Source organism: Poecilia formosa, unplaced genomic scaffold, assembly GCF_000485575.1.
Source record: "Poecilia formosa unplaced genomic scaffold, Poecilia_formosa-5.1.2 Scaffold236, whole genome shotgun sequence".
NCBI lineage: Eukaryota > Metazoa > Chordata > Actinopteri > Cyprinodontiformes > Poeciliidae > Poecilia > Poecilia formosa.
In genome coordinates, this window is record NW_006800175.1 from 143,525 (window position 1) to 162,585 (window position 19,061).

At 39.1% G+C, this 19,061-nt stretch overlaps 1 protein-coding gene across 3 annotated transcripts in view; it reads right to left on the reverse strand.

Annotated features, from left to right (window-relative positions):
* Positions 1 to 570: 570 nt before the first annotated feature.
* Positions 571 to 19,061, reverse strand: part of slc4a2b (solute carrier family 4 member 2b) — a 50,504-nt gene continuing 32,013 nt past the window's right edge. For 2 of the 3 annotated variants that reach the window (XM_007569078.2, XM_016680200.1), the window contains 17 exons: positions 16,558 to 16,694; positions 12,792 to 12,972; positions 11,703 to 11,838; positions 10,722 to 10,923; positions 10,541 to 10,649; positions 9,695 to 9,879; positions 8,823 to 9,042; positions 8,083 to 8,289; positions 7,328 to 7,476; positions 6,756 to 6,950; positions 6,272 to 6,502; positions 5,755 to 5,844; positions 5,519 to 5,685; positions 4,745 to 4,998; positions 4,508 to 4,677; positions 3,505 to 3,678; positions 571 to 2,300 (listed from right to left, as the gene is read on the reverse strand). In XM_007569078.2, the coding sequence (XP_007569140.1) occupies positions 2,220 to 2,300; positions 3,505 to 3,678; positions 4,508 to 4,677; positions 4,745 to 4,998; positions 5,519 to 5,685; positions 5,755 to 5,844; positions 6,272 to 6,502; positions 6,756 to 6,950; positions 7,328 to 7,476; positions 8,083 to 8,289; positions 8,823 to 9,042; positions 9,695 to 9,879; positions 10,541 to 10,649; positions 10,722 to 10,923; positions 11,703 to 11,838; positions 12,792 to 12,972; positions 16,558 to 16,694 (2,888 nt within the window). In that variant the 3' untranslated portion in view covers positions 571 to 2,219. The remainder of the gene's footprint in view (positions 2,301 to 3,504; positions 3,679 to 4,507; positions 4,678 to 4,744; positions 4,999 to 5,518; positions 5,686 to 5,754; positions 5,845 to 6,271; positions 6,503 to 6,755; positions 6,951 to 7,327; positions 7,477 to 8,082; positions 8,290 to 8,822; positions 9,043 to 9,694; positions 9,880 to 10,540; positions 10,650 to 10,721; positions 10,924 to 11,702; positions 11,839 to 12,791; positions 12,973 to 16,557; positions 16,695 to 19,061) is intronic. The other variant, XM_007569079.2, reaches the window with a different exon arrangement.

Consider the following 19,061-nt stretch of genomic DNA (forward strand, 5'->3'; position numbering starts at 1 on the left):
TATATATACACACACACACACACATTTTCATCGTTTTGCACTATTTTTATTTGGCGGCATCATGCTGTGGGGTAAATATAGAGATTCAGTGGTGGGCACAGCTAGCTAAAAAGTTAATTCTGCCAAAGCTGAAACAATAATTCAACAAGTAATACTAAAGTGTTATGTCAACATGGTATTTGGTGTAAGCTAATACTAAAGAGTTAAATAGTATTAGTGAAACCAACACTAAACCACTAATTCCACATGTACTAGCAAATGCTAATGGTAAAACACTAATACAACATAGTATGGGAAGCCAACATTGCCATGCTAATTTGACACCATTAAAGCTAAAGCACTAATTCAAAGCACTATTTCCACATGTACTAGCAGATGCTAATGCTATGACACTAACACAGTATTAGTGGAAGCTAACATTACAAAGCTAATTTGACTATAACAGAGCTAAAGCACTAATTCAAGATGGTATTAGTGGAGCTAAAGCTAGTGGTGCGTTCACACCAAGCACTTTATTACTCTTTATTTGAAGCAGGGATGACATGTTCATGAATAATAAATAAACCCAGGTAAATAGAAAATACTTTATTTGTCATCAATGTCTGATGGACAAGTTATCAGCAACAGTCTCATGGACTTGTATTGCAATAAAAACAAACCTACACACTTCTTCATAACGACTTGATCACAGAATCTGAAGCTACACAGGCACACTGATCAGAAACAGACAGCACAAAACAAAAAAAGTGTTTGCATACATTAAAAGCAGAAAAAACTTCTGTAGTATTCTTTAAGCAAACAGCAGTGATGCATAATCCAGAGATGTTTGAAAAGTGCTGAACACTAACGTGCCATCCTAAACACACGTGTGGGCTACCCCCCCCTCCCCCTACAGGCACTTCACTTTTTGTGACTTTTGACCCCAGAAAGGCACCATCTCAGTCAGGCTGAGGCACTCAGAGGGGAAAAGTAGTGTTTGACATAATGTAACAAAGTCAGTTTTAAAGTGTTTGACAGTCAAAGCTTTAACCGCACGATGAAAATGATTAAAACACACAGAGTTTAAAAAGCAGAGACGCATCGATTTTCTATTCAGTCTGTGTGGGAATCTGAAATGATTAGACTGTTTTAACACAGCAAAAGTTAAAATATGGAATGTTTTAGAGTGAAAGTGAAAAAAAAACAAAAAAAAACGCAGGATCAGATCGGAGATAACCAATCTGCTGCAGCTTGTTATTCTAACCGCAGATATTTGGCACTGGGACAAAATGGTGACAACTTTACAGCATTTCCTCACCGAGTCACAACATATTATAACATTAGTGCCCTGCACATGTGCGAGGGGACAATTCAAGTGCATCTATACCGCCACTGTGTTTTTTTTAAATAAAAAAAGTGAAGTCTCTATGATGACAAACATGATTTCATGGCATTAATGTAACAGAACAATTGCATTTTCTGGTGAAACATTAACAGTAATTCAAGATCTCCCTCTGCTGGTGATCTTGCATCATTGCAGGCACTGAAATTGATTTAAACCGCAGCATCAGAGTTAAAAACAAAACAAAATGATGAAAAAGCAGGCTGAAAAAAAAATCCCTCAACTAAAGCCACACTACGAACACTAAGCAGCTAAAATAATTATACAGAATACAGTTCAGATTTGGTTTCTTATAAAAAGTGCTACAAGCTTCATGTTTAAAGTGATTGTCTAAAATAAGACAGAATGAGGAGGAAAAAATTGCTCAGTATCTCGTTTCCTTCATAAGGCGCTTAGTGGGTGTAAAAGGAAGAAAAAAACATGACTAGCACTAACAACATGTTAATGTTAAGGAATGTATCCTAGATATCTTCCACATATTCAATGTGAATCATAGCAACCTTTCAGGGCTAAAATGTTATCAGTTTTGCACATACGTCTACTGCTATATATTAATTTTTAGCTTGCAATCACTTCGTTTTATTTGGAATCTCTTGTCCCCTGAAATAAATGTTTAAATAAAAATAAAATGTCATGAAAAAAATAAAGAAATAAAGCTAAATCTCTTCATTTTGTTGTCGCTATCAAGCACAAAAAGGCGCCCAAGCAGAGGTGTTGTTGACCAGATTCTTCCATCGAGCTTTACTTTCAAGTTTCTGACCCAGAGGTCAGCGGTTCTGATGGGCTTCGGTGTCGAGTGGAGTTGGATTGAGTGGCGATGCGAGGCCTGGGAGCGGCGTTACACGGGCATGTGCATCTCGGAGTATTCGTCGTGACAATCGCGCTCGTCAAAATATGGTTCTGCATCATCACCGTCCAGCTAAAAAAAATAATAAAGAGAAGAAAGATGGATGTATTAATTTTCCTATATGTTAAAGTTTGATGATTTTCTATGATTTACAACTTAAAAACAAAAATGTAAAATGAAAACAAATGTCCTGTAGTAGTATTGTAGAAATAAGCTGGTTAGTTTCATGTTACTTTTGCATAATATTTTAAACCTCGATTCTTATGCATCATGATGTCCGTCTTATTTTTAAAGTTTTGATTGAGCTTTTATCAGGTGATTTCACAGAAAAACCAGAGGAAATGGCAACATACTGAGGCGCAGAACACAGTGTAGCCAGAAGGTGGCGACTGTCTTCCTCTTACATCCTGTTTTTATATTATTTCTTGTGTAAATATTTTCTTTTTTGCTTCTTTTAATAGAACTACAATAATAACTATGTTATTCCACTGTCAAAAAAGTACTTTGAGTATTTGATTCCTTCTTGCATGTTTAAGAAATCCTTCAATCTCCATGGCAACCATTCAGCCTATGCAAAACGTCAGGGTGGACCTAGCTCCGCCTTCCAGGCGCAGCTCCTCCTCTGCGCTGCATTTTCAGACCTACATTGCAATCCTCCCCCACTCAAGTCCTTTAGTCTAGCCAGCAGAAATTAGCATAAACTCTGGTAAAAATGTTAAAGGGTTAATAGAGGAGCCATGTTCTGATGACTTCCTGAAGGCAGAGTTTCAGAAAGAGCAACTTGAAATTGGACACTTTCAAGTTGTTGAATTACAAAGTGAAATTTCTTTTAAGTCATATTTGAAATGCATATAATTTGGTTAACAATTGAAGGCTGCAGTTTCTCATAGTGGCATTTATATGCTCTAAAATGCCACCATGTCTGGAAAACACAATTCTGCCCTTTTGACATTTTTACCTGTGCTGCATTGAAGTAGTTCATATAATGAGCTCAGCAGATGCATGCCAGGTCCACCCAGGAGTGAAAGAATCAAGGCACCACTCCAGTCACATGATGCAAAACTCCAAAAAGCTGATTTTACATAATACTGCCTCTTTTTGTTAAAATCCTGTCTTTTTGGGAAGGTTATGTCCAGCAATTTTGCAGTGTTATTGCAAAAGTAAAGCTCAACAAATGTAACTGCAATATTTTTTTTTAAAAAGTTGAATTTTTCACAATGTTTTTCATAAATTCAGCAATTTTAGGCTGCAACAATCAAATAAAAACTTGACTTACACATGCCATCTCTCTTTCGTTGAAGACGCGACGCAGCACGAACATCTTGACGGGGACAGTGAGGAGGAGGACAAAGGGGAAAGCCAGAGACGCCTGTGTGGACATGACGGCCCAGAGGACGGCCAAGCACACCATCTGGATGCAGGTGAAGAGATGCATGCGCCATGTACGAACCTGACGGACACAAATCAGTCCAGTTTACCACCGGGAAGCGGACATTTCATATCAGTACATGTCAACTGATATGATGAAACACTTATATCATGATACATTTTAATTATTTAATTACTGATTCGGTTGTTTTTTTGTTGTTGTTTTAAATATCTGAAATACTGCCAAACTGGTGGCATAATATTCTACTTTATTCACAATTTTCACTTTATTTTTTAGCAGTTATGAGGAAAAGTGTTAGAATCTTAAACTCCCGCTGTTGCTAGGTAACCAAAGTTGGGGGCGGAACTTGAATCTGCTTCTTACCCAGCAGGTTGTTGCTAGGTAACCAAAGACTGAGTCAGTTTGTTCATTCCACCAACCTAGCTTAGCTGGCCATAAGAGGTTAAAGCCTTTTCTCTGCCTACATCTCCCAGAATGCTGTGCAGTTTTGGATCAGAGTTCAATGAATATTCCATATTTTGAATATTCCATCACCAAAGAGTTTCCACCCAGCAGGCTAAGTATTGTTTATTTACTATTAATAACAGTGATAGCAAAGAAAAGTTAAAGAATCTCTTTGGTGAAACTTCAGTAAATAAAGTGACAAGTCACAGATAAAGGATAAAAAAAATGTTTGGACACTTTAAAATTTTATGTTTGCCTCTTAGACTTTATAGTTAGTGTTCAGGTTTTTGTTAATGCCATCCAATGACATAAGTTCCATTTTATTTATTTAACTCATTTACATGGTGAGCCGCTGGATGCCTGCCCTGGCGTGTTTTCTGGGGGAAACGCTGCAACAGATCTATCATCTGTTGATATCGATCACGCGTTTTTAATCTGGACTCACCTTGCGTACGTAGGTGTGGTCAGGGTGATACTTTGGCGGCATGAGGAGCAGCATCATTCGCTCTGTCAGCTGGATGCCATTGAGCGACATCACTCCCATGTAGAGGAAGATGCCAAACAACACGGCGAGGGGAATCTGACGCAGCAGGTCGCCGATCACAATGGACAGACCTGGACACAAACTCCACCAGTAAAAGAAGCTTTAATGGGAGCAAAAAGGTCCCAGTTTGACACTCACCAACCAAGACGGCGACCAGCAGCCCGGTGACCCTCTGCTCCTTCACCTCCTGGATGCGAGGCTTGTCTCCAGGGGCGACGGCTTTGCTCATGACCGTCAGGGCGTTGACGTGGGTCACGGAGCGAACAGTGGCGGCGGCCATCCACGGCAGGCCGAAGAGCGCCGAGGTGCCGCCGAGGACCACGATGAGCAGCAGGTCAAGGTGGAAACCAGAACCCTTCAGCAGCATCCGCTCTTTCTTACTGACGATGAGCCTGAAGGAGAGAAAACAAGGAGAGTTTATCTAGAAAATCAAGCCTGATGCGGAAACGTAAACCTGAAGCTGCAAAATAAACAGAAACAGATGCTTACGACACATCTAATACAGCTGAGGAAGGAAGGGAGGATAAAAAGGCAAGCAAGGGAACAAGACAAAGCAAGGAAGGAGGAATTCAAAAAAGGATTAAAAGCAAAGAAAGCAAGGTTAAAAGGGAGGAAGCAAGGAAGGAAGGACAGAAGAAAGGAAAGCTAGTAGGAAAGAAGAAAAAGAGTGGAAACAAGGGAGCAAGAAAGGAATAAAAAGACAACTTGAAGGAAGGACAGAAGGAAAAAAGGAAAAACACAAGGGGGAAAGGAAGTAAGGGAAAAGGACAGAAAGAAGAAATCATTCTCCTTGATTTCATCTCCAGGCTCAGAGGAGAGCAGAGAGTCTTCAGGTTTCTCAGCTTCCCGTCTGTTTATTCGCTGATTGACCATCTAGGTTCAAATCAAAATGGCGCCTGCGGTTCTACTCACGTTGTGATCTGCGTCTCCATGAAGATCAGGATGAAAACCAGCAGCGCGGGAAGACAGCAGGCGAACATCATCCAGACGGGAAACTGTCCATCCGAGCCCAGAGGATTGATGATCCAGCCTCGCTTGTTGGGACTCGTCACAGAGAAACCGCTGGGGACGCTCAGTTTCTGGACAGAGGACAGAGACGACACTCAGCAGCGTTTGGACAGGAGGGAAACCAAACCACTGAAACCAACCTGAGTATAAGTGTCTTCTATGCTGTAGTCCATCAGAACCATGATCAGGATCGCAATGGGGACCCCGAAGTCTCCAATAATCCTGCGACACTAGAAAATAAAACGCAAACTGGTTGGAAACGAAGAGGTGGAAACAACCAGTTACAGAATGTCGCTTCAGCAGGTTTCACTATGAACATTTAGCTAAATATTCAGTTCCTCCAGGAAGTTGTGATCGCAACTATTGATGCAAATTTTACAATCACTGACATTTTCTGTATTTCCCATTTTTCTGTCATTAAAAATGACATGCTCATACAATCTTCAACAGAGAAGATTAACTCAAGTTAATAAAGCTCTAAAATCATCTCAGCTTTAGTTTAAATAGTTGAAGATAATGACCCCGTATTGGAGAGGTGCCCAAAGTGTGGAGTGAGGGCCATTTTCAGCCCCTGCACAGCTTTTTACCAGCCCATTTAACAAAAAACATTTCCAGTGATGCTGAATACTTTTCATTGCATAAATCAAACTCTCTCACCTTCCCGGGGAAAAAAGCGCTGTTCTTGAACTTCCGCAGGTAAAAGGCGATGAAGAACGTTCCGGCCATGAGAACCAGAGAAAGCAGTGCCGTGTTAGGCTCCCCGGTAACCGTGACGACGTGGGTGTCATTGTGCTCCCTCATCGTTCTGTTTCCTAGTACGACTTCTTTTTCTTCTTCTACTGTGGTGCTGTTGACTGAGCAGCGTTTCAGCGGGTGCTCCTTGAATATCTGAACGCAAAAGTCTTTCATTAAACACCAACCTAAAATTACGGCATCGTTCTAAATCTGGACAATAATAATTATTAATAATAACAAACCTTCAGTCGATTAATCTTTCAAATTAAATCCATCACACCAGATTAAAGGAGCTCTCATTAGGAAAACACTCATTTTGACCCCATGTTTTGAACGGCGTCCAAAGATTAGTCACTTTGGCTTAACGTCTGTTACGCAAACGAAAACTTCTCTCTCTCATGCATACCTTGCCCAGCTTGACGAAGGTCTCGCAGATGAAGATGAGGGAGATGAGGAAGGAGAAGATTTCCTGGGTGAAGCGGGAGACGTAGCGCACCAGAAAGCTGCCTTCGAAGGCCACCGTGACGATCACGATGACGATGAGCCATAACCCAATCCAGACGCGGCCCGTCAGGTACTCCATGTTGTTTGATTTGCAGAACTGTGGAGATGCAGAAGAGTGAGAAATGTGGACTAACCAGCGTTCATGTCGATGCAAGTCGTGGAAATTAAGTTATGGATCATTTAAGCTTGAAGTAAATAATTTTGTGTAGGAAACTGCAGCACAGTTGCTATAATTTAAGAGCAATTTAGAGCAAAAACAGCATAAATGACAGCATAGGAACTCTTTTCCACTTCTTCTTTTCCACTTCTCCACTGCCTTTGACATTATTAAAACATCTTGCACCTCCTATTTTCTGTCACATTTTAACAGTATAATTTATTCTGCTCATTTGGGGTGTACCTCAGGGACGATTCCTTGTGCCTTTCAATTTTACATGTCGTTTTTATTAAAATTAAACTTAATCTAAAACTTACACTATAAAAGGCTTCCTCAAAGACCAGAATGGGCCCAGAAAAACCAACGACCAGCAGCGGCTGAGCTCCGAGTAAGCAGAACAGGATTCCCTGGACTGCCGTTGAGATGATCAGCTCAGAAACCCCGATCAGTCCTTCCGTCTTCTCGCCTTCAGATAAACACATACAGAGTTTGTCAGTAAAACTTTAATTAGCAAAACATGAACAGAAAGAGATCTGAAAATCCTTCTTCAAAAGACCAGAGTTTAGTGGACAAACATTTTCCAACTCTGATGTAGCTTTATTCTACGCAATTTACCTCAAAAACAAAAGAAAATACATCTGTTTGGAAGAAAAGTGTAATGTAAATAAGTGGAAATAAATTTTACCCAAGGTCGAGTCTTTAAGAGTTATTTTGCAAGTTGCACTGTGATTTGAAAATCTCTAATTTGCACATACTAAGAACAACAAGCAACAAAATGGAGCAGAACAATGTAAAGCTAAAGCTAAAAACATGAGACGCAGGAGTAAGCCTGAGTTTTTTAAACTGGTAGTTAACAAGACATGCGTTAGCTTGTGGAGAGGAGCAAACAAAAAGACTCAGTGAGTAGACCTATGAAGGCAAGTCAAACTGAACAGCTCAACTCAAACGATGGACAAAAACCAAAGCAGTAAAGTAACATAAAGGGTGTAAAAGCTTTGGAAAGGATTTATTATGCTCTCATTTCCAACATTACAAAACCCTGACATTATGAAATGAGGAGACACATCCGTACCTAGTAAACCTCCAAATGTGATAGCTGGAGAGAGAGCAGCAAAGTAGATGAAGATGACCGCCGCCATGCACTGGCTGTTCAAGGCGTCGCTGAAGTCGCTGATGTATTTTGGGTATCGACGCTGAATGTCTCTTATAAGGCCTCCGAAGGGGCGGCCTGTGCGCTCCAAGGGGTCGTCTGACTGTTTTGAAGGTTTGAGGAGGGCCTCTGGGTGAGAAAAGACATTCAAGTTGTTATAAAGCAGTTTATCTCACTTTTTCAGGCTGATCAGACCACTTGTATCATATTCATGACCTGTGTTGTTTAAGAAAAATCTACAATCAACTAAAACTTGGGCACCAGGTCCCTTTTTTTATTGTTTGTAATTTTTTTTGTAGCATTAGTCCACCCTTGAATTTTTAAAATTTGTTTTATGTAACAAGTTACCTTAAAAATTGAATTTTGGGTTTTCATTACTTACCATAATAATAACCATCCAATCATCTAAAACAGAAATAATTACTAAAAATGAAACTCTCTGAATGAAATATGTGATTGATTTACTAATATAAATCAACATTGCAATGATATTCTCACTTGTTAGGAGTTCGCAAAATGGTAACCATGGTGACTCAGGCAGCATATCAATGAAAGTTGTAAGTGTATACATAATGCAAAGTAATAAACAGTGATCATTTGACCAGTTTGCTGTTGGTCCTTAACACGATAAAATAATGTTTTCCCTTGACAGAAGAGCTGACCTTTGTCCTCGAAGCTTTTCGGCTCTTTAGCCAGCAGCTTGACCTGCTCTTGTTCTTCCCTCTTACGGAGCATTTCTCTCTGGAAGCGAGCAACAGAGCGAAGCAGCTCGTCGTCTCCCATCTCCGATGGCGGCAGAACGATACTGCAGTCCAAGAAGCTGTTGATGGCATTCAGCAGGTCCTGCCTGTCGTCCGCCAGGTAAGCTGCCTCATGAAATTGCTGTGGACAAAAGACAAATGCACAAAAATCAACTCAACATGTGTTATTTAGGACTTGTTTCACCAATGCACTCCTTGGGTTTGCAGCACGCCCGACCAAGGCCGCCATCTTGTGGCGTATTTGAGCGAGTTTCACAGTTTCTATTTAGTTGGATTTTATATTCAGGTAAGTTTCACAACTGAATATAAGGGTCACGCAATAACACCAGAATAAAGTGTAATTGTTTGAAAACTTTTGTGACGATAATATTGAATAGAAAGTTAATCTTTTAACACATCAGCATCAAATCATTAGCAGGACTATTTCAAAGAAAGATCAACACAACTTGAGCTTATTACATCAGATCCTGATAATGAAGCTTTTTTCCCCCCTCATTAAAACTCTTAATTTAAGATGTTTCTGGTGAAACTGCATAATTTTTCTGCTAATATGACGACTACTTTCTGGTAATTAAACAAAAATTCTCGTAGCCTGCTTTTAATTCTCCATCACGCAACTCAGAGAAGGGATGACTAAAACTAAAACAAATGGCACCTTTTGAAAATATTTCCTGTAATTTCTTTAGAAAGAAAACAAGCAAAATCAACTAAACTGAGATCTGGCATGAGAAGCCCAGCCCCAGACAACAGCATCCATTTATTTTTCTGCTCACCTTGTCAGACATGAGGGTGGAGATTGAGCGTCCAATCTGATGGTAGTCCATGCTGGTGGTTGGAGGTCCAAGCAGAACGAAGAGGAATCTGACGGGAACAGGAACTTCCAGAACGGACTCCAGCTCCACCGCCTCCTGGAGCCTCACAAACGCCATGGTGGGCTGCTCCAGGAAGTCGACGCAACCTGGAAAAACACAACAAAAGGCAAAGGAGTATTAAAGCAGATGTTTGTTTTTTTTGCTTCCATTTGGGTCTCAACTCCTTCTAAAAACAAGAACTTAAAAAAAAAAAAAAAAAAAAAAGGAAACTGACATTTTCTGGCAATAAGTTAATGTTTTGCCATCTAGAAAGTGAGCCGTTTCAAAAACCTCCAGAATATAATGCTACAAATCAGCAGGCACTGCGGTGTTACCTAGCAACCCCCAGCCCATTACTTAGCAACACAAGCAGAGTTCCAGCACGTTTGGTCAGCTGGTTTTACTGCTGTGCGCGCTGTACAATGGCTGCTGGAAAAGACAAGAGTTTTGTCTTTGACTAATCTAACTGCTTTTCAAAGTTGTAAGGTTGTATTATTGTGGATCTGTTCGTAGTCACTTTCATGTGACTACTAACATTATGTTGGGGGTTTTGGCCAGCAGCAGTTTATCTGGATTTAAAGTGACAGGAGGCCCTGATAAAGCGCAATTTGAAAGGAGCTCAAAATATCAGAACTGAAATCTCATTATCCAAGAATGATTTTGTCAAAAATATGTGTTATTTTTGGACATAGACCTAACCTAACCTGTTTAAAGTAGAACCAGAACATAAAAAAAGGTAATATTTGGTTTTGGATATGAACAACTTACCCACAAGAACCACGGTGGCCTCAGCGTTTTCCGGAATCTTCTCCAGCAACTTCAGCTCGTGTTTGGACTTGGATCGATGCATGCCCGGCCCGAGACTCGGCTCCTTCTGCTGAAAACGCAACAACACGGACGATGAAGTGTGAGTGAGAGCCTCTACCAGCCGGGGGGAACCCAGACGTACCTGTGGCTCGTTCCTGTCGATTTCGATGCGAGCGTCATTGTCCACCTCGGACTTGACGGTTCCCATGAGCGGGTCGGTCACAGACGGCTCCAGCTGATGGTTGTGGTTGGCGGCGTGGTGGTGCGGTAAAAGGCTGCCAAGGCTGGCTGCTGAGATGTTTCTGGGGAAATGGCTAACGTGTTCCTTTTCATCGCTCGGGTGACTTTGGGGGGCAGCAAAAGGGAGAGAGAGGTTGAGCAAGAGGAAGAGGGGCAAAGACCAAGCATGAAGCCATCTACTAGCAGGAAGCAGCAGAGAGGGGAAAAAAAACTTTAAGGACAGAAGAAACAGCAGATTTAACATAAAAGTATTAATAAATTTGCATCTTTAGGGCCTTTTGCAGCCACTGGAATAGTTTTGTGGCTCCCACTTAGGCAATAAGCTCAACAATTTTCATTTGCATGATTTATCGTTTTTCTCTTTCTACCAAAAACTGGAGTCTTCAGTTTGGTGCTTTAGTCTCAACTATCCCTTTTTTGAAGGACAGTTTTGTTGACAGAGACTCTATAGCTAATTTTATTTGTTGTTTCTGTCATTTTGTTTATTTATTTTGGATATTTAAAATGTCTTCCTGTTCTTGCGTCATTATTACCAAAACAGTGTCATTACAAATGATCGTTTATTGCAATAACTTCTGGGGTAATTTATCGTCCAACAAAATTTGTTATTGTGGCAGACCTACTCCCACTCCAGCTGTAAAGAAAAGAGCTTAAGAGGATGTAGAAGTCTGGTTTTAAGAGGAATGATCAAAGAGGCGTCCCCCACTGAATAAATGAACAGGAAGTAAAGACTGCTTCTTCCTAAAATTGAGAATTTGCTGTGACAGTTAAATTTAGTTAGTAATATCTGATACTACTGATTAGTTTATGACTTTTAAAGGGGAGCAAAGTGAGTATTGTCAACAATCTGTGATAAAATCCAAGGTTTACTTCATCTTTCTACCTGTGTTTAAGCAGCAGAGCTCGCAGAACGTTGGATCTGTCCTCCGCTTTGATCTGGTCGGAAATGATCATCTGCTCCACCACCTGGTGGGCGATACCCGGCAGAGTCTTCTGGTCCAAATCCAGCAGCACCGCACCTGTAAACACAGACAGAACGCGTTTCACTCCTGCCAGGTAAGCAGCATCCGTTACAGGAAAATTAAAGCACTTTCAAGGTGATGTTTTCAAACTTTTCCAGCACCACAGTTTGGAGATGATTTTTTCCCCCCTTTATACGCCTGAAGTTACAGAAAAATTTCTTTTGGAAAAAGATTCTCAAAATTTTCTGGCATTTAGTAAAAATTATTTTGGTAATTCTAACCAATCTAAAGCAAGAATAGTTTAGTCTGATTTAAATTCAGATAGTGAGGAAAAAAAAGTGTTTAATATTTAGAGTTCAAACAAGATTTTCCAAATTTAGACTTTTAATCAAACATTAGATTACACTTTATTACAAATTAATAAATATCAATATAAATTTTTAAGTTTTCAAACTTTTCCAGCACCACTTTGGTGATAAACTACAGAAGACAGTTTCAATTCACAATTGCATGATATAATCCGTTTTATGATAGTATTGTACATCAGGGAAAGGTGAACTACAATATAACATGTTCTGAAATGTCTCCCTATAAACCTGAATGGTCTGAAAAGGCTAAAAACAAACAAATAAATAAATATTCTCACTAAGTTTTCTGGCATTTAGCAAATATAAATTATTTTGGTAATTTTAACTGATCTGAAATGAGAGAAGTTGGGTCTGATTTAGATTCAGACAGTGAGGCAAAATGTTTGATCTAATAAGAAAAAAAAAAGTCTCATTTAACTTCAAAAAGACACAGATAATGAGAATAAATTTGTCTTCATCTGTAAATAATGATTCCCAAATTAAGGCTTTTCAAATGTTAGATTTATTACAAAACTGCACAGTTTGATTTCTGTATAAAGTCCTTGAAAGTGTTGGGTACTAAAGCACTTTCCAAACATTGAAAACAACTGAGTGAAATTAAAATATTTCCAAGGAATTGGGTGAAGTTTGTCGTGGTTTTACCGTGGGAGATGGTCCGCCTGAGCTCCAGCAGACTGCGGAAAGACAGCGACGCCACATGCGGTTTCCCCCAACGGTCCGTTTCCTCCTCCACGTCCTCCTCAAACTTGATCCAACGAGCCGTCTCCTTCCACTGCATCTCCTGGTTCTTGTCCATCGTCAGCTCGTTCAGCTCCACAAACACCTGCATATGCCAACTCATGTTAAACAGCCAGGCAGACATTCACACTCGGCATGGTTGCCATAGATTTGATTGGGCTTGTGATTATTTGAACTTTTATTTTGGGGATTTCCGGGTCAGAATTACAAACGCAGCTCCAAATGTATACATGTTTATTTAGCAGGTTGCAGAGACTTTACTTGTTTTGTAGCCATCAACAAGGTCTGGGCAAACTGAAAATTTGAGATTTATCACAATGAATTGATTATTGAAAAATTGATTAGTCATTAACTGGAGCATAGATTTTAAAAATGTCCATTTAGTGAAACACTGACATACTCAAAGCAGTAATTAAGTTAAAACTGTACAAAAAATACACACATTTAGCATTTAAGATGATAAAAAACTAGAACTTCTCAAGTGGCAGTTTTAGCTTTACCTGGTTTAAATTTGGTTAAAAAGTCTTTTAAGCACCTTTTGCTATTCAGTTATTAATCTAGAAAAAGGGAATAGATCAGTTCTACAATGTCAACCAGAGACGATTGAGCTTTTCACAAACTGATGTTGGAAATGTTTTCTTTTTAGCTGCAGATGCATCCTTTGTTACAAATAATCAAGCATGCTCTGAAGAAATGCTAAGCCATTTTATTTTAGGCAATAAAATTGTATTTTCTTATGTTTATTTGCATCTTTTAGTGTATTTCTAATATTGCAATCGAGTGAAAAATCTCCAGAATGTACCAATTTTTATACGATTAATCATCAGATTAATTGATTATTACGATAAGTTAGTTGATGCTCTAATTTAAATCCAGTTTTTATATTAAGGTTGAAGCAGTTTTAGTTTAAGATTAAACCCAGATTAAATTCAAACCGGCACAGCAATTGTTATTTTTCAGAATCATGTAGCTTCTGCATCGCTGCAACACAAGAAAAGTTCAAATAAACCAATAAAAGCCTTTGATTAATGACAACAATGATCAAACAAAACCAAACATATGCCAAACGTTCAGTCAAGAGACAATGATCCATATTTGATTTAGAGGTTAACGAGCTTTTGCTCAAGAAACCAACCAGCAGAGAGGATGCTCAGAAGGGAACCAAGCAAGCAGCTGATCCAGTTACTCCTATTTTTTAACTTTATACTCAACATGAGTTAAACAGTAAAACTCAAAGACTGGAAATTGTGATTTTAGCCATTTCTGTAATGTTCTGAAATGAATATAATGACTTGAACTGTTTCATTAGGCGCTCTCTGTTTTGGAAATGGTGAATATTTTTCCCCACCTTTGCATTCTTCGAGTTTACTTAGTTTAGCGATGTCAGTTCGCCAAAAGCCGCCATCTTGCTTTACAGCTTCAATTTATTTGGACTTTGAATTCAGGTATACTCTCAGACAAAGAATTTGGGCCAGGCAATGATTTTTTTAAAAATCATGACAATAAAATCATAATATATCCAGAATAAAGCTGTAATTTCTGTAAAAGCAATAAAGACGTGATTTTATAAGAACTTCAACAGAAAAAATAAAATGAGGAATTTTGAGGATTTTGTGAATTTATACATTAGTACAAGTTTCACAGATGATACTTAAGAAAAACACTTAATTTTTTTAACTCAACATCAAATTATCAGTAGCAGGACTTTGAAATAGACTATTTCCATAATATTTTCAAAGAAAGAATCACACAAACTGAGCTATAAAAAACTTTTTTCTGATTGAAAATTAGATTTCTTGTCATTTTTAAAAAACATTTCCTGATAATATTGTGTATTTATCCTGTAAATATGATTATATTCCCATAAATAAACAGCCTGACCCTAATACTGATTGAAATAACAGCCACTTTTTGAAAACATTGCCATATCTAATATCTTTTTTAGAACAGAAAAAAATATCTAAAACAATTTTATTTTTAAGTCACATCGCCCAGCCCTAGTGGAAGCTGATATTTTAAAAACAACACGCCAACATGTAAGGAAAACCCGTAAAAAGTCAGTTTCCGCTCTTTCTTCGTTGTTTGTTAGGAGGTTAAATGAACACCATGCTGGTCAGTATCAGCCCAGAATAATCCCCCACCAGAAAAAAAAATAAAACTAGCTCCTCTGCAGCCGCTGCATGCCTGTCAAACCACGCTCACACAGGTCAACGCTAACTCTGGCCGGTCACCCAGCCTCACCTTCTGGTACCGGGCCATTTGACCGGGGTCCATGTTCAGCAGGATGCCGTCGGGCCGCGAGGCAGAGCGGTACAGAACCACCGGTACGGGCTGCAGGAGAGGACTCAAACAGTGAGCCGACTCAGCAGAGCCACGCTTTTAAAGACGCCTAAATCTCATCACACACACCTGACAGGAGCATGTACGAGAATGCGTGTCCGTATTAATAAAACAGATTCCCTCGTGTTTTTTTTTGGTTTTTTTCCTCCCAGTGTCTGGTTACTCTGAGCTTCTCTCCCGTCTCGGCGCGTGAAAGGAAAGAACTCATTCATTCATTTTTAATCATCTCCCTGTCGCGTCTACAAAAGAGCCCGAGCAGAACTAAACCCGAGATGGAGAGACAGGGGGAAAACGGTCGCCACAATTTGTTAGCCATTTCAAACCGATTTGAACATTAAAACATGTATTAGAGCTAGATTTTTCATATTCAGGAGTAAATGTTAACTTTCCTTCCACTTTCCAGATAACTTTATAGATGCTTTTCAAACTGTTTCACATACAGTACTTATCCAGGAAGTGAGTTAGCAAGAATAGAAAACAAATTCAGATTGTTTTCAGAGAAATGACTGAAGAAAAAGAAGAAATTAGCCATCAACACAGTAAATAAAACATGAGTTTTTTAAGTTACTGATCAGAAAATGATTCACTTTAGATTTTTCCTTCATTATTATTGGATTTATTATTGGATCATGACACATGATCATTATCAACAGATTGGCTTTAGCTGCTTACGCTAGTGGGATCAACTCACTCACTCTGACTAAGTTGCTAGGTAACCAAAGACTGGTTACCTAGCAACAACTTGTGGAGTATCTGACGCAGCAGCAGTCTAAGGTTTTGCCTCTGTGCCTTATAACTTCTTAAAAATAAACAAAGTGGAGTGAAAACTGTAGATAAAAGAAAGATCATGCCAACAGTTTGGCAGAATTTCAGATATTTACAATAAAACACTAATGAATAATCTATAGACTATGAAACACTTCTATATCAATATGTTCCTTCATCCAGCCCCATTATCGGGTAATGTACAATCCTACTCCATCTTTATTAAATCAAAAAACAAATCTCCCAAAAGATATTTGTTGTTTTTACTCAAATATTTTTGTAGCGAAATTAGAAAAATTACACAAAAAATAAAATCCTGCCCCAACAACCCTGGGCAGGGTTTAACAAAAACAACATATCTAAACAAATGTCAGTTTCAATGTAGCAATTTAGAAGCAAATAAGACCAAAAATGTTTTTAAAAAGTTCCTAATGTTTATTAAAAGTGATGGATGTTACGGTATTTGGGAATGTTGAGGCTGAAAATGAGGAAAATCTTCCTCCAGCTTTGGGAAAACGTCTCCGGCTCCATTAAAGGACCAGAACGGTCCAGTGGAAAGTCTCACCTCGTGTGGGGTGCGGTCTTGCTTTTTGCTGCGAGTCGTCGGCTCTTTGTGGTCTTTGCCGATGTGCACCATCTGCCCCTTGGTGCTCTTCCTGACCAGGTGTCTGCGCACGCCGGGAACATCCTCAAATCGATGACCTGGGGAAACAAAATGACAAAACTTTGATTGGAGTCTAAAAAAACGTGATTGTTTTTACGATATTTTCACTAAAAAGCAGAATACATGAGTCCCTGAGCATCCTCGCTGGTTGCTGCAGCCTTGCTTGCACCTTTAAACCAAATCTCTGCCCACCTGGTCAAAGGCCTCCTGGCCTTTTTGTTTCTACAGCAGGGAGTAGAGTTACCCATGCTGGCAGCACACCAGGCATTGAAAAGCAGAGAAAGGACAGTTGCACTGGGTAACTCGGACAAAAACAGCAAACGGAAACCTTTCTGAACTCAAAGATCAGTGGCCAATTCGTTCCAATTGTAGAAATCAATGAAAGAAAACATGGTTGCATTAACGGCAAACGAGCATTACAAGAAAATGGTTATTAACAGACAAATTAACTGGAGATAATATTTAATATGTGTAAGAAAATGGGAGGAAAGAACAGCCTCTGTCAGACTCAAAAGATTCAATTTGAATTTTAGAAACCAAACCTGATGATAAACTCTGTTATTATTATGGAAGAGGGACTGGGGCACAAAAAGAAACAATTAAAAATCTGACTTTTTTTTTCAGAATTCTTACTCCAATGTCCTGAGATCAAGTCGGAAATATGAGAGAAAAAAAAGGTCAAAATTCTGAGGAAAGAAAATTCTCAGAATCCCTTAAAAAATAAAATAAAATTGTGAAAAGAATGAGGAAAACGAGGAAAAGGTCAATTTCTGAGAAATTTTTTTAGAAACAATTCTGGAGAAGAAAAATAGGGGGAAAAAATAAGAAAATTGAGAAAAAATATAAAAATCCCTCAGTGGCCCCAATTCTGTATTAAATAGATAAATTATCATTTATTATGTTTTCAGTTTGTGTATTTTTTGTTTCTTTGCACTTCATACCATTTAATTGTTATTTTCGTTTAAATTATTCTACTTTGCATTTCAAACATTGTAATCTTTCCCTGGAAAACAAAGTCGTAATTGTTTTGTTATTATTATTATTATTATTATTATGACGCACAGGGATACTTATCTTTTCTTCTTAAGAAACTGGCATTATTATATTGAGACAGGATGTTTTGTAAAATGTGTGCGTTGGGAATCAATGAAGCAAAAAAGGGGGGGAAAAAACTCTTGCAGCAACATTTTAACAAAATTAACTTAGAAAAATGTAACAGAAAAGCTTTTAATGTTCGATATCAAAGTGCTGACTCATAAGTATCAAACAGTCCTAAATAAAAATACTTTAATCTCTGCCTTGTTTGCACCAAACCCTCCTCTACAAGATCCAGGTTTTATCCAGAAGTCGCTCCATGATGTCTGCAGGTTGCATCAAAGTAAAAAAAAAAAAAAAAGAAAGTTTCCAGATTTCCCCCCCAACATCAGAAAGCATCAAGGAGAAGAGGTGTTAATTTGCTGGAGTTGAACAGAAGTAATTCCTGTTGTTGAGCAGCAGCCAGAGACAAAGACTCTTTCCCAGGATGATTTATGGGAGCAGATAAAAGACGACGTGACGAAGAACGTCTAACGAAGCGGCTTGCACGCTCAGCTCGTCATCTCAAAGCCGCAGAAAGGACTAATTATCAAACCCGCACTTAATTTGGCCTTCATGTCGACTTAGCGTGTTTCGCTCAGAGGTCAGAAGCTGAGGTCCAGGTTTCCCCATTAGCCACCATGTTGGATCAGGCTTAAATCCTGAGGGCCTCAGCTGACAGCAGGAACGCCTAATTTAATCACGAAGGCCTGTTTCTAATTAGTCGCTGCTCTCCGCTGAGGGGTTGGCTTCTTGACGTAAATCACCTCGGCCCCTCGACGGCAGCGCTGGCTGAGCCGGAGGGGCCCCGCGCCGCAGCGGGGTGGGGAACAGAAGGAGGCTTCACCTCCGCGGTCCTGGAGGAATCTGAGGATCCCCTAAGCCAGGATTTGATTACACCACTGATGGAGGAATGAAGGTGCATCAAAGACGACGAGCTGGCATTGATTTAAACACTCTGACAAATGAAGTCCCAGGTATTAAAACGCCATGACGCACAAATACCGGTCAGAAGATACTAAAGCACGAGAACGCAGGAGATTCCTGCAGGATCAAGACGCACCAACATGTGTCAGTGTAATTAATCCACAATAAAAGGATAACTTTCATTTTAATCTTTCAAAAAATCTAATATTCATAATGTTTTAGCATGAATCACCTTTCGTTACACAAAAACAAAATCTTACCAAGTATTTTTTTCTTATTTGTTTCTATTGTAAATATCTCACCATCTTTGAAATAAGACAAAACTAACTTACAAGAAACATTTCAGCAAAATATAGGAACTTCTTTTAGGTCTATAATTCCTTAATATGACATTAACCACACTG